Source organism: Barbus barbus (genome assembly GCF_936440315.1).
Source record: "Barbus barbus genome assembly, chromosome: 13".
Lineage (NCBI taxonomy): Eukaryota > Metazoa > Chordata > Actinopteri > Cypriniformes > Cyprinidae > Barbus > Barbus barbus.
The window spans coordinates 9,724,794-9,737,855 of record NC_136741.1 but is presented as its reverse complement, the minus strand read 5'-3'; the positions used below and the strand labels follow the sequence as shown (position 1 = coordinate 9,737,855).

General features: G+C 45.5%; 1 protein-coding gene across 1 annotated transcript in view; it reads right to left on the bottom strand.

Moving 5' to 3' along the window:
- The window catches only part of LOC306879179 (striated muscle preferentially expressed protein kinase-like), a 68,962-nt gene that overhangs the window by 13,748 nt on the left and 42,152 nt on the right, over positions 1-13,062 (bottom strand). The window contains exons 6-8 of the mRNA XM_079431980.1: positions 12,066-12,212; positions 446-703; positions 113-271 (exon numbers count right to left, since the gene is read on the bottom strand). Coding sequence (XP_079288106.1) covers positions 113-271; positions 446-703; positions 12,066-12,212 — 564 coding nt within the window. The remainder of the gene's footprint in view (positions 1-112; positions 272-445; positions 704-12,065; positions 12,213-13,062) is intronic.

Below are 13,062 nucleotides of genomic sequence, written 5' to 3'. Positions count from 1 at the left end.
AAGTATGTTCAATCAGTCTTAACAAATGTCTTGTTTTTCATAAAAATTGTTAAAACAATGTTATTTTAGGGAAATAAAGACTTAATATTTATTATTATTATTGTTATCTTACCACAATGAGTCCAGTTGACTTCAGGAGGGGGAGATCCACTGACTTTGCAATCAAATTGTGCAGAACGGCCCTCGGTAGCCTCCAGTGCCTCCAGTTTCCGTGTAAAGAGTGGCTCCTTAGTTGGAATCACCAGAAGATTAGCTGTGCAAATTAGCTCTTCTGTACCATACAAACAAGAACAAGGACCACAGTTAATATTAATTAAATGGAAGCAAATAAGCATTACTGGGAAACAAGATTAACATAGCATTAAAGAAAAGGCAGCCTAATGTTGATGTGTAAATGATGCAATATTCATCTATGCTCAGTTTGGACTGTAGTTATGACTCCTACCTTTTGTTGAACTGATTTTGCAAGAATAGCTCCCACTGTCGTCTTCATGCACAGATTTGAACAGAAGACGGCATCGGTGTCCATCAAATTGCATCTTACAATCAAATAATGCTGGCTGTATCAGCTTCCCATTGGCCAGCCAATCAACATCCACAGTCTGTGGCCCAGTTATGAAACATTCAAATAAGGCTATCTCTCCTGCCTTGACCTTCACATCCTGCATTGGTCTGGTAATTGTCAGAGATGACTCAGCAGGAGCTGCTTTGCAGAAAAGAACAGTTACAAGTCATGTGTACCATCCAAAGTTCATGCCTTAGTTTGAAATAGAATTACTAGCAGTATACAGTTTTGCTATTTACATATAAAAAAAAAAGATCTGAGACACTGATTTCATTTAAACATAATATATAAATATAAAACCAAAAAACAAACCCCCCCACCCACTAATCAAATGTTAGCAAATTTTGACCATGATAGCTTTTTCAAAATAAGTCTCTAAACTGCAAATTAATTGTTAATAATTTATTTCTATAAATGTAATCACTGCAAACCCTTCTAATAATGAGTGAGCGAGAGAGTTGTTTGATGACATTCATCACTGGAAAATTCAGTGCCATTATTAATACTGTGCACTTTTATATATTCTTGGTATTATCATTATCATTAATATCATCATTATCATCAATAGTAGCACTATTTTAATTGAGTTATTATTTCAATTGTGACCAACATAAGATGTTGATAAATATTTTTCAATTTGTTGGTCCTCCGCAATGTAACTAGACAATTAGACATATAGAGTATTTGAAAGGAAAGGCCTATTTTTCATATAGCAACAGATGCCATGATGTAGTTTGATTATGATTTGCTAAATTTTCTATTGTACCATTACTTCACTAATCAACCATTAATTAGTTATTATGCAAATTGATAGTGGGACCTAGTGGTTAAAGTAATGGTAATTGTTAGCTAGCACCCCCCCTCCAGGTTTCACGAGTTCACACTTACATATAATATATAGTTGATTATATTTGGTGTATATACAGTTATGTGTATATAGTTATGCATATTTGGTGTGCTGTCCCGGCCTCAGAGCCCCCCCCCCCCCCGAGTGCTCCTCCCCATGCTGGAGTAGGAACGGGCTAAAGGTGCAGAGTTGGGGTGGCGGAGGGATGCTGAAAGTCGAGATCTCTCCACCATGGCCAAGACCATAGAGCTGTAGAAGGATGTCAGGGACAAGATTATAGACCTACGCAAGGCTGGAATGGGCTACAAGACCATCGCCAAGCAGCTTGGTGAGAAGGTGACAACAGTTGGTGTGATTATTCACAAATGGAAGAAACACAAAATAACTGTCAATCTCCCTCGGTCTGGGGCTCCATGCAAGATCTCACCTCGTGGAGTTTCAATGATCATGAGAACGTGAGGAATCAGCCCAGAACTACATGGTAAGATCTTGTCAATGATCTCAAGGCAGCTGGGACCATAGTCACCAAGAAAACAATTGGTAACACACTATGCCGTGAAGGACTGAAATTCTGCAGCGCCCACAAGGTCCCCCTGCTCAAAAAAGCACATGTGCAGGCCCGTCTGAAGTTTGACAATAAACATCTGAATGATTCAGAGGAGAACTGTAGTCAGATGAGAACAAAATTGAGCTCTTTGGCATCAACTCAACTCGCCTTTTTTAGAGGAGGAGGAATGCTGCCTATAACCCCAATAACACCATCCCCATCATCAAACATGGAGGTGGGAACATTATGCTTTGGGGGTGTTTTTATGCTTAGGGGACAGGACAACTGCACCGCATCAAAGGGACGATGGACGGGGCCATGTACCATCAAGGCCAGAGCATTGAAAATGGGTCATAGAGGGGTATTCCAGCATGACAATGACCCAAAACACACGGCCAAGGCAACAAAGGAGTGGCTCAATAAGAAGCACATTAAGGTCCTGGAGTGGCCTAGCCAGTCTCCAGACCTTAATCCCATAGAAAATCTGTGGAGGGAGCTGAAGGTTCGAGTTGCCAAACGTCAGCCTCAAAACCTTAATGACTTGGAGAGGATCTGCAAAGAGGAGTGGGACAAAATCCCTCCTGAGATGTCTGGAAACCTGGTGGCCAACTACAAGAAGCGTCTGACCTCTGTGATTGCCACCAAGGGTTTTGCCACCAAGTACTAAGTCATGTTTTGCGAAGGGGTCAAATAATTATTTCATTCATTAAAATGCAAATCAATTTATAACTTTTTTGAAATGCGTTTTTCTGGATTTTTGTTGTTGCTGTTGTTGTTATTCTGTCTCTCACTGTTCAAATAATCCTACCATTAAAATTATAGACTGATCATTTCTTTGTCAGTAGGCAAACGTAGAAAAGCAGCAGGGGATCAAATATCCCCCACTGTACCATTTTATGTATACCGTAATGTTAGATGTGTAGTGTAGTTAAACTTTTTATTGAAATTGTTGTTGTGAAGGGCTGCCTGATTGCATCAAGTTGTTCCCTTACTAACAAAAACAATTCCTTTGAGCGACCATTATTCCATGTCATAAAATTGCTATCAACATCAGCACAATAAAACACGTTGTGGTAATGAATGTCAGCAATTTGATTCCACCCACTCAGACTTTCACACTTCATTAGTGCACTTGGGTTTTATTTCCTAACATTAATGTTGTTATGGCAGTGTAATGCTTGGCAACAGAAGAGACAAACTGCAGTGGATCTTGGCCAATGAACAAACACAGATGGCTCTGAATGAGATTTCTAAGTGACCACAGCTGGGGAGATAATAGATTTACCTTGTGGTCTCTGATCCAATCAAAGTTTTTCAACTTATAAAAGGCAGTGCCCCAGCACAGAATAAACACTGTGGCTTAATGGAAAATTCCAGGAACATTCCTTTGTTGAAATGTGTCACACAATTGCTGCTAGGTTAAACTTGTCATGGCAGTTCCCAAATAAAATAAAAATAAAAATCTACCATTATAGATTTGCTGATACTTTGATCAGAATCAGAATCAGAATCAGAATGAGCTTTATTGGCCAAGTATGTTTACACCTACAAGGAATCTGTTGTAGTGACAGAAGCTCCACATTGCAACTGTGATCGTGGTTTATATCTGGTTTCCCATGACATGAACTTCATATGCTTGATGTTGCTCTCTTATGTCTTCTCACAAGTAATATCTAAAGTTAAAAATACCCAAATAAAAATGCTTTTTCAGTGACAAGCTAAAAGACACTGATTAATTTATTTGTGGAACACGAGAAAAGCCAGTGAGGTGTTTTTCTCACTGGCTCAGTGCAAGTATGAGAACAGACACTTCTAGCACTATGCCAGCTTGATTTCACATGTTGTGTTCCAAAATGCGATTGCAATAATTATGTTGCTGTACAAGTTATGTTACTTGCTGCAGTGGTTAATATTTAAGCAAAGTATATGGCCAAAATCTGAATTTTTTGTCACCCACAGAAGTAAATCGGACACACTGTCCTTCCAGTACATGGTACAATAAACATTTAACCTCATTAGAAACACTATATGTATTGGTGCTGGTCCATAGAATATCTCAAAAATACATAGTAATGCTTTTTAATTAATTTTAATCTATTAAAAGTCTGTTTTATTCAAAATGATATGGTTGTCAATCACACACAGATGCATAATCACAGATGGCCAGATGGAGGAAGGTGCATAAATTAGTTATCAAACAGGATCTGAAGAAAAACATTCTGGGATTTATCTTCATCAGTGGTTAATTTTCAAGTAAATTAAAAACAATAATCTTACATTTTGCAATATAACAAGGCTGCCATTACATGAAGGAACAAGGGGCACCATAAATGTGCTGTGTACTTTGTGGCCTAAAAAGGAAGGCAGCGGCTATTTGCACTAAGTGTAAATAGCGATAGATGGTATTTACACTAAGTGCAAATAGCAATAGATGCTATTTACACTCAGTGTAAATAGAAATGAGATGCTATTTACACTAAGTGCAAATAGCATATTTTTTAGCGATAGATACTATTTACACCTAGTGCAAATAGCAATGGATTCTATTTACACCAAGTGAAAATAGCAGTATTTTTTAACGATATACTATTTACACTAAGTGCAAATAGCTATAGATTCTATTTACACTATGTTAAAATAGCAAGATTTTCTGCTGTTTATACTACTTATTGCAAATAGTGGCAATTAGTATTGTAATACATTCTAAAACAGTACGCAATAATAACGTATTGAGTGTAAATTATAGTTTTAATTCAGATTATGGATAATGGATGCCACTTTATTGGGGCAATAAAGCCCTCCCTACACCTACCCTAACCCTACCCGATACTTTTATTTTCAACTTTTTTATTATTTCTTTAATTTTTATTTGAAAATAAATGCCTTTCTGACACGATATGAGATTTGAAAAGGGAGAAAAAAGTTTGGCAAAAGGCAGACTCATACTCGGGTCGATCGAAGAAGCACGCGTTGTACCATCTAAGCCACTGAAACTGATGCCGAATTAGCATCTATTTTTAGTTTTGGCTAATCCAATCACATGTTAGTGGGCGGAGTTAGTGTAAATAGCCTTTGCCAACCAGGAGGGCTATTTGCACTTATTGTAAATAGACACTCCGAGAAAGGCAACACTTACTAGGCTTCTCCACTAGCCAAAGACAGCATAAGTACTGTGACGAGTCGGCTGCCTCCCCCCTTATCATCATCACCACCCCGTCCCGTATTCGCCGCCCTTCACCAGGCTCCCGACGGGAGTGGGTGTGTGAGAGAGGAGGGGCGCTGAAACAGCCAGGGCTGGCGGCGTGTGATGAGGCGCACCTGATGTGAATAGAGCCTCATCACCGCCGCCGTTTAAATGTCAAGCGCGCCTCTCCTCGGGAGACCGGTCTCTTCCCCGTGCATGCATGCTGGTGTCCTCGTGGGTCCAGGAAGGGCGCGTCGAGTAGGAGCACTGCCGCACCCGTTAGACAGCACCGGGATGCCGGGCCGTCGAGTCCCCCAGAAGCTCCGGGGGCCTAGGAGTAGGATGTCGCCGCTGGAAGAAGCCGCCACCACTTGCTCCCGGACTCGAGAAGGGAGCGCGTGAGGCCACCGGACTCTGCCCCTTCCCTGGACCCTTCCTTTCTGAACACTGCCCTCCTTCACGTACCCCGCAGCACGACGAGGACACCAGATCCCCTGTTTATTTTGGACACTTGTTCCCCTTGGACACTATTTTTGTTGATTTATTGTTTAATAAAAACCTCTCCGAGGCCTGACGCCACGCCCACTGTGTCTGTCGTTTGCTCCTCCCGCCACAGTGGTGGAGAATGCGGGCAGGTGGAGCCTAGACAGCGCAGTCGGGCAACATCTGATGAAATCATCCCCTCTCGCTCGCATGAAGCCGTGGAGCCCGCACGGGGACGGAGGAACGATGGGGACAGCCTCCCAGCCACCAGTGGAGTAAGTGATGTTCTGTCTATTTGTCATCATTACCCCGTGGTTGGTTGAGGCTGTCAACTAAAACCCGCTTTCTCTGTCCCGGTTCCGGCAAGGTGCGAGAGGGAGAGTTGCCCGGAGAGGAATTCCTGCCCCGCCCACTCCGACCGCTGGAGCCTGGTTGAGGAAGGTAGCACTCCTGCGTGGGCGGCGACCCTAGGACGGGGATGTCGCTTGGGGGGGGAAATGTGACGAGTCGGCTGCCTCCCCCCTTATCATCATCACCACCCCGTCCCGTATTCGCCGCCCTTCACCAGGCTCCTGACGGGAGTGGGTGTGTGAGAGAGGAGGGGCGCTGAAACAGCCAGGGCTGACGGCGTGTGATGAGGCGCACCTGATGTGAATAGAGCCTCATCACCGCCGCCGTTTAAATGCCGAGCGTGCCTCTCCTTGGGAGACCGGTCTCTTCCCCGTGCATGCACGCTGGTGTCCTCGTGGGTCCAGGAAGGGCGCGTCGAGTAGGAGGACTGCCGCACCCGTTAGACGGCTGACGGGCCAGGATGCCGGGCCGTCGAGTCCCCCAGAAGCTCCGGGGGCCTAGGAGTAGGATGTCGCCGCTGGAAGAAGCCGCCACCACTTGCTCCCGGACTCGAGAAGGGAGCGCGTGAGGCCACCGGACTCTGCCCCTTCCCTGGACCCTTCCTTTCTGAACACTGCCCTCCTTCACGTACCCCGCAGCACGACGAGGACACCAGATCCCCTGTTTATTTTGGACACTTGTTCCCCTTGGACACTATTTTTGTTGATTTATTGTTTAATAAAAACCTCTCCGAGGCCTGACGCCACGCCCACTGTGTCTGTCGTTTGCTCCTCCCGCCACAGTGGTGGAGAATGCGGGCAGGTGGAGCCTAGACAGCGCAGTCGGGCAACATCTGATGAAATCATCCCCTCTCGCTCGCATGAAGCCGTGGAGCCCGCACGGGGACGGAGGAACGATGGGGACAGCCTCCCAGCCACCAGTGGAGTAAGTGATGTTCTGTCTATTTGTCATCATTACCCCGTGGTTGGTTGAGGCTGTCAACTAAAACCCGCTTTCTCTGTCCCGGTTCCGGCAAGGTGCGAGAGGGAGAGTTGCCCGGAGAGGAATTCCTGCCCCGCCCACTCCGACCGCTGGAGCCTGGTTGAGGAAGGTAGCACTCCTGCGTGGGCGGCGACCCTAGGACGGGGATGTCGCTTGGGGGGGGAAATGTGACGAGTCGGCTGCCTCCCCCCTTATCATCATCACCACCCCGTCCCGTATTCGCCGCCCTTCACCAGGCTCCTGACGGGAGTGGGTGTGTGAGAGAGGAGGGGCGCTGAAACAGCCAGGGCTGACGGCGTGTGATGAGGCGCACCTGATGTGAATAGAGCCTCATCACCGCCGCCGTTTAAATGCCGAGCGTGCCTCTCCTTGGGAGACCGGTCTCTTCCCCGTGCATGCACGCTGGTGTCCTCGTGGGTCCAGGAAGGGCGCGTCGAGTAGGAGGACTGCCGCACCCGTTAGACGGCTGACGGGCCAGGATGCCGGGCCGTCGAGTCCCCCAGAAGCTCCGGGGGCCTAGGAGTAGGATGTCGCCGCTGGAAGAAGCCACCGCCACTCGCTCCCAGACCCGAGAGGGGAGCGCGTGCGGCCACCGGACTCCGCCCCTTCCCTGGACCCTTCCCTCCTGAACACTGCCCTCCTTCACAAGCCCCGCAGCACGACGAGGACACCAGATCCCCTGTTTATTTTGGACACTTGTTCCCCTTGGACACTATTTTTGTTGATTTATTGTTTAATAAAAACCTCTCCGAGGCCTGACGCCACGCCCACTGTGTCTGTCGTTTGCTCCTCCCACCACAGTGGTGGAGAATGCGGGCAGGTGGAGCCTAGACAGCGCAGTCGGGCAACATCTGATGAAATCATCCCCTCTCGCTCGCATGAAGCCGTGGAGCCCGCACGGGGACGGAGGAACGACGGGGACAGCCTCCCAGCCACCAGTGGAGTAAGTGATGTTCTGTCTATTTGTCATCATTACCCCGTGGTTGGTTGAGGCTGTCAACTAAAACCTGCTTTCTCTGTCCTGGTTCCGGCACGGTGCGAGAGGGAGAGTTGCCCGGAGAGGAATTCCTGCCCCGCCCACTCCGACCGCTGGAGCCTGGTTGAGGAAGGTAGCACTCCTGCGTGGGCGGCGACCCTAGGACGGGGATGTCGCTTGGGGGGGGAAATGTGACGAGTCGGCTGCCTCCCCCCTTATCATCATCACCACCCCGTCCCGTATTCGCCGCCCTTCACCAGGCTCCCGACGGGAGTGGGTGTGTGAGAGAGGAGGGGCGCTGAAACAGCCAGGGCTGACGGCGTGTGATGAGGCGCACCTGATGTGAATAGAGCCTCATCACCGCCGCCGTTTAAATGCCGAGCGTGCCTCTCCTCGGGAGACCGGTCTCTTCCCCGTGCATGCACGCTGGTGTCCTCGTGGGTCCAGGAAGGGCGCGTCGAGTAGGAGGACTGCCGCACCCGTTAGACGGCTGACGGGCCAGGATGCCGGGCCGTCGAGTCCCCCAGAAGCTCCGGGGGCCTAGGAGTAGGATGTCGCCGCTGGAAGAAGCCACCGCCACTCGCTCCCGGACCCGAGAGGGGAGCGCGTGCGGCCACCGGACTCCGCCCCTTCCCTGGACCCTTCCCTCCTGAACACTGCCCTCCTTCACAAGCCCCGCAGCACGACGAGGACACCAGATCCCCTGTTTATTTTGGACACTTGTTCCCCTTGGACACTATTTTCGTTGATTTATTGTTTAATAAAAACCTCTCCGAGGCCTGACGCCACGTCCACTGTGTATGTCGTTTGCTCCATTCCCATTCGCCGGGCCTCAACAGGAGACCTCAGACCCCCCTGATGGTTCAAATATGAGACCACAGACATATTGTCTGCTCGTATTAGGACATGGTGACCGCTGAGATCTGGGAGAAAGATCTGGGAATGCCGGGCCTGCCACAGACCTCTCGCATGTGGCCGTCCATGACCGCGCCCCAACCCGTAAGGTATGAGTCTGTCGAAATGACTTTTCGGCGACATGACACTCCCAATACTGGGCCTTGGGACAGAAACCAAGGTCTCTTCCATATGGACAGGGCACGAAGGCATCGGCGCGTGACCTTGATCATACGAAACCCCTTGGTTTTCAACCACCACAGTAGGGGTCTCATGTATAGAAGGCCAAAAGGTATTACATTGGACGCAGCTGCCATGAGCCCCAACAGTCTTTGGAACTACTTTACAGTGGTAGTGTGGCTTAGCTTTAACCTGGAAACCTTCGCCAGGATGGACTCTATAAGAGCATCGTTACCGAGTCCCATACCACCCCCAGGAATGTGGTTCTCTGGGCGGGTGACAACACGCTCTTTTTCGTGTTGAGTCTCAACCCCGAGCTCCGAATGTGCTAGAGCTGACCTCGGGTGTTCTTCGAGTATCGTTTACGATCCCCTGAGGCAGAATACCAGCAGGAAAAGATCGGCAACGATTTTCTGTGTGCGGACACTGTCGCTACCAGGCCGCAAGCCTTTGGGGCGGACACTGCAGCGTGCGTTCGCCGGAAATTGATTTTACATTAACTTTCCTGGAAGCGTTTCATAAGTTGAAGCCAGTGATGTTGTCTATATCATAGAGATGGTCTGTCTAGTTATACAATTGAATGAATCTAAATCCATCAAACTGGTTAGTGAGTTGACAAAATTACCCACCACAATTGATTTTCACCCACATTTGGTGGGAGTTAATTTCAAAACATTTTATGATATATGTGACCCTGGACCACAAAACCAGTTATAAGTAGCACGGGTATATTGTAGCAATAGCCAACAATAGCCTACATTGTATGGGTAAAAATTATTGATTTTTCTTTTATGCCAAAAATCTTTAGGATAATAAGTAAAGATCATGTTCCAAGAAGATATTTTGTAAATTTCCTATCGTTAATATATCAAAACGTAATTTTTGATTAGTAATATGCATTACTAAGAACTTAATTTGGACTTCAATATTTTCTCAATATTTAGATTTTTTTGCCCCTTCAGATTTCAGATGTTCAAATAGCTGAATCTCAGCCAAATATTGTCAGGACATTGTCATATCCTAACAAACCATACAGTACATAAATGGAAAGCTTATTTATTCAGCTTTCAAATTATGTATAAATCTCAATTTAAACATTTGACCCTTATGGCTGGTTTTGTGGTCCAGTGTCTCCACTGTTACTTGTTATAGTATTAAGCCCCGTTCACACCAAGAACGATAACTATAAAGGTAACTAAGATAAAGATATCAGTCTCCACACCAGCGGACAATATTGTCTATTTATTTCTAAGTGCACGCTCATCTTTAAATTCTCCAGCTCGTTATAGCAGGATGGATTCTGATTGGTGTCAATGTTTGTTACACGTTCTCACTCCCAACTCGTCACATATTGATGCTTGGTCAGGACCCCTTGGCGTCACTTTTTGACGCACAGGGTACCCCTTTAGCGTCATTTTTCAACGTGCAGGGTCCTCCATTGCTTTAGATAAGAAACCCTTGGCGTCAATATGCCAATGCAAAAAGTACTGGCAATTTTATCATCATGATTAAATTATATATTGGGTAATAATATTGCCATTATTGCATATATGTTGGGGTGTGATTTTTCAATGTAAACAGTCACAACAGTTTTATTTATATTACACTATTTACACATTTATGAGCACGTTGTCACAGATCAAGGCAGAGACAACAGGTAAGTGAATAATCAGATGGGTTTATTAACAAGATCGGTGAAGCAGATGGTGAGGAGCAATGGCAGGTGAGAATCAAGCACAATGAACAGTCCAATGAGTCTTAGCTGTCTACTGAGATGTGGTGTCTTTGCAGGTTTGTCGAAGATCGGGGACTAGGAACGGAGGAGAGCAATATAGGAGTATGGTAGGAGGATTGTCAGAGAATCTAGGGGTAAGTACACACACAGATAAGTGGAGTGCAAAGACTCTGGTAAGTTCATGGATGTGAATGGTAGACCAGACAGTGAAAGACTGAGTGCAGCGTGCTATTGAAGGTGACTTGATTGAAGACAACAGGTGCGGGTGATTAAATCTCCAGTTGATGGTGATCGTGACCGAGAACAGGTGTGAGCCGGGGAGGATTCTGGGACATGGAGTCCAGAGCTGGTGACTGGTGACAGAGACATCCTGACACACGTAACCCAAGCCCTGCCCCTAAACCTACCATTTGTCAATAACATTTTTTTACAGTCTATGGTGAAAATTTAAAAAATGCCGCCAGAAGAAGCCTTACGTCAGCCTTGGAAATGCCACTGGCTCTTGTATGTCTCGTGACCGATTGCGTCATGCGACGGGATGGGAGTACTTTTTTGAATAAGATGTGAGCACGTTAACGGAGCGGGATCATTTTCAGTGATTAAAACCTTATGATTTACTCTTTTCTTCACCTAAAGACATCGTATGGCTTCAGAAGGACTTGGAATGCAACACGACTTGTTTGTAATGCTTTTATACTGCTTGTTTATGGTCAGTTTTTACAATAAATACCTGTGACCGCACTTATATTTGCCCATTACGTGTTTTATATTGTTCAGAAGGGGGTTTAGGTGCTCCAATGAAAGTATAAATTTAAATAAAATGATTTATATTTTTTACAAATGCATGCAAACAGTTAAATTAAGACAAACAACTTAAAACAACGGAGGACCTTGCACATCGAAAAGTGACGCTCAAGGGGTACCTTGAGTGTCAAAAAGCGACGCCAAAGGGGTCCTGACCAAGCGTCAATATGTGACGAGTTGTGAGTGAGAACGTGTTGTTTTTATCATTTATCAGCTGTAATAAAATCCTTCTGGAAGTGATTCCAACGATATCGTTTATCTGTGCCTTTATCGTTATAGCTGTGGTGTGGACTCTGCTATTCTTTAATATTGAGAGCGATTTTTAGAACTATAACTATATAGAACTATAACGTTCTATAACTAACTTTATCGTTATCTTTATAGTTATAGTTCTTGGTGTGAACAGGGCTTTAGTCCTACATGAGAAGATACCATCATGAGAATAATCATAAGATAATTTTAAAGAGCCACATTACAAGCATTTAAACAATACTGTAGCTTAGGTCTGAATATCTTACCTCTGGGAACAGGTTTTCCCTTGATGACGCACTGAAGCATCACCACTGATCCAGCAGCTACCACTTCATTCTTAAGTGGAGGTTCAGACATGGGGGCCTCTGCTGGGTCCTCTTCCACAGACATGTAGGAATCATTTGATGGGTCTTCTAGAAGGATCGGGAAACGATTGACCAAGTGACAATAAGGTAACATACTGTATCATGACGTAATTACAACCTCACAATAGTAATCTGTTTCTGGTTATAAATAACTGATCTAAATTTAAACATTATTCTGGAAACACAATAAAGAATTTTAATATGTTGCTCTATTATGGTAGACATAGCAGTAATGCAGTAAAATAGGCTTCAAAGATTTTTCTGATCTTTGAGTTTTAAAGGAGTATTCTGTGTTCAGTACAAGTTAGGATCAATAGTTAAAGGGGACCTTTTATGCAAAAATCACTTTTATAAGATGTTTGAATACAGTTGTGGCCGCAGTGTGTGAAAACAACCAGCCTATAATGGTAAAAATCCACCAACTCATTTATAATCTAAAAACATCATAAACAGTCTCTCAAAACGAGCAGTTTCAGATTCTCCCTCTGTTCACGTCACTGAGGGGAAAAAGTCCCTCCCATTTGTGACGCTGCCCTATAAGCATAAACACAGCCCTGAGAGAGGCTGCAGTCCGAATCCGCCATTACTGATTATTTGCTGTAGCTGCTGGAGATATACGATGTCAGCGCCAAAGAGGCATTTAAAGTGTTGTGTTTTGGGATGCACTAATGAACATAGGAGTCTCCATAAACTCCCTCCATCTAAGCCGCTGAGGACACTGTGGTTAAGTTTCATTGTCTAAGGAAATATCCCGGAAAAAATCGGTAAAGTCCCCAATACGTGTAGGTATCAACACCAACGCTATGTGCGCGAACGTCAGCTCCATACAAAGTAAGAATAATGCGTTTGTTTTCCACATTGCCCTTCTGAAAGAGCTTCTTGGCACTCTGTAAGGCTA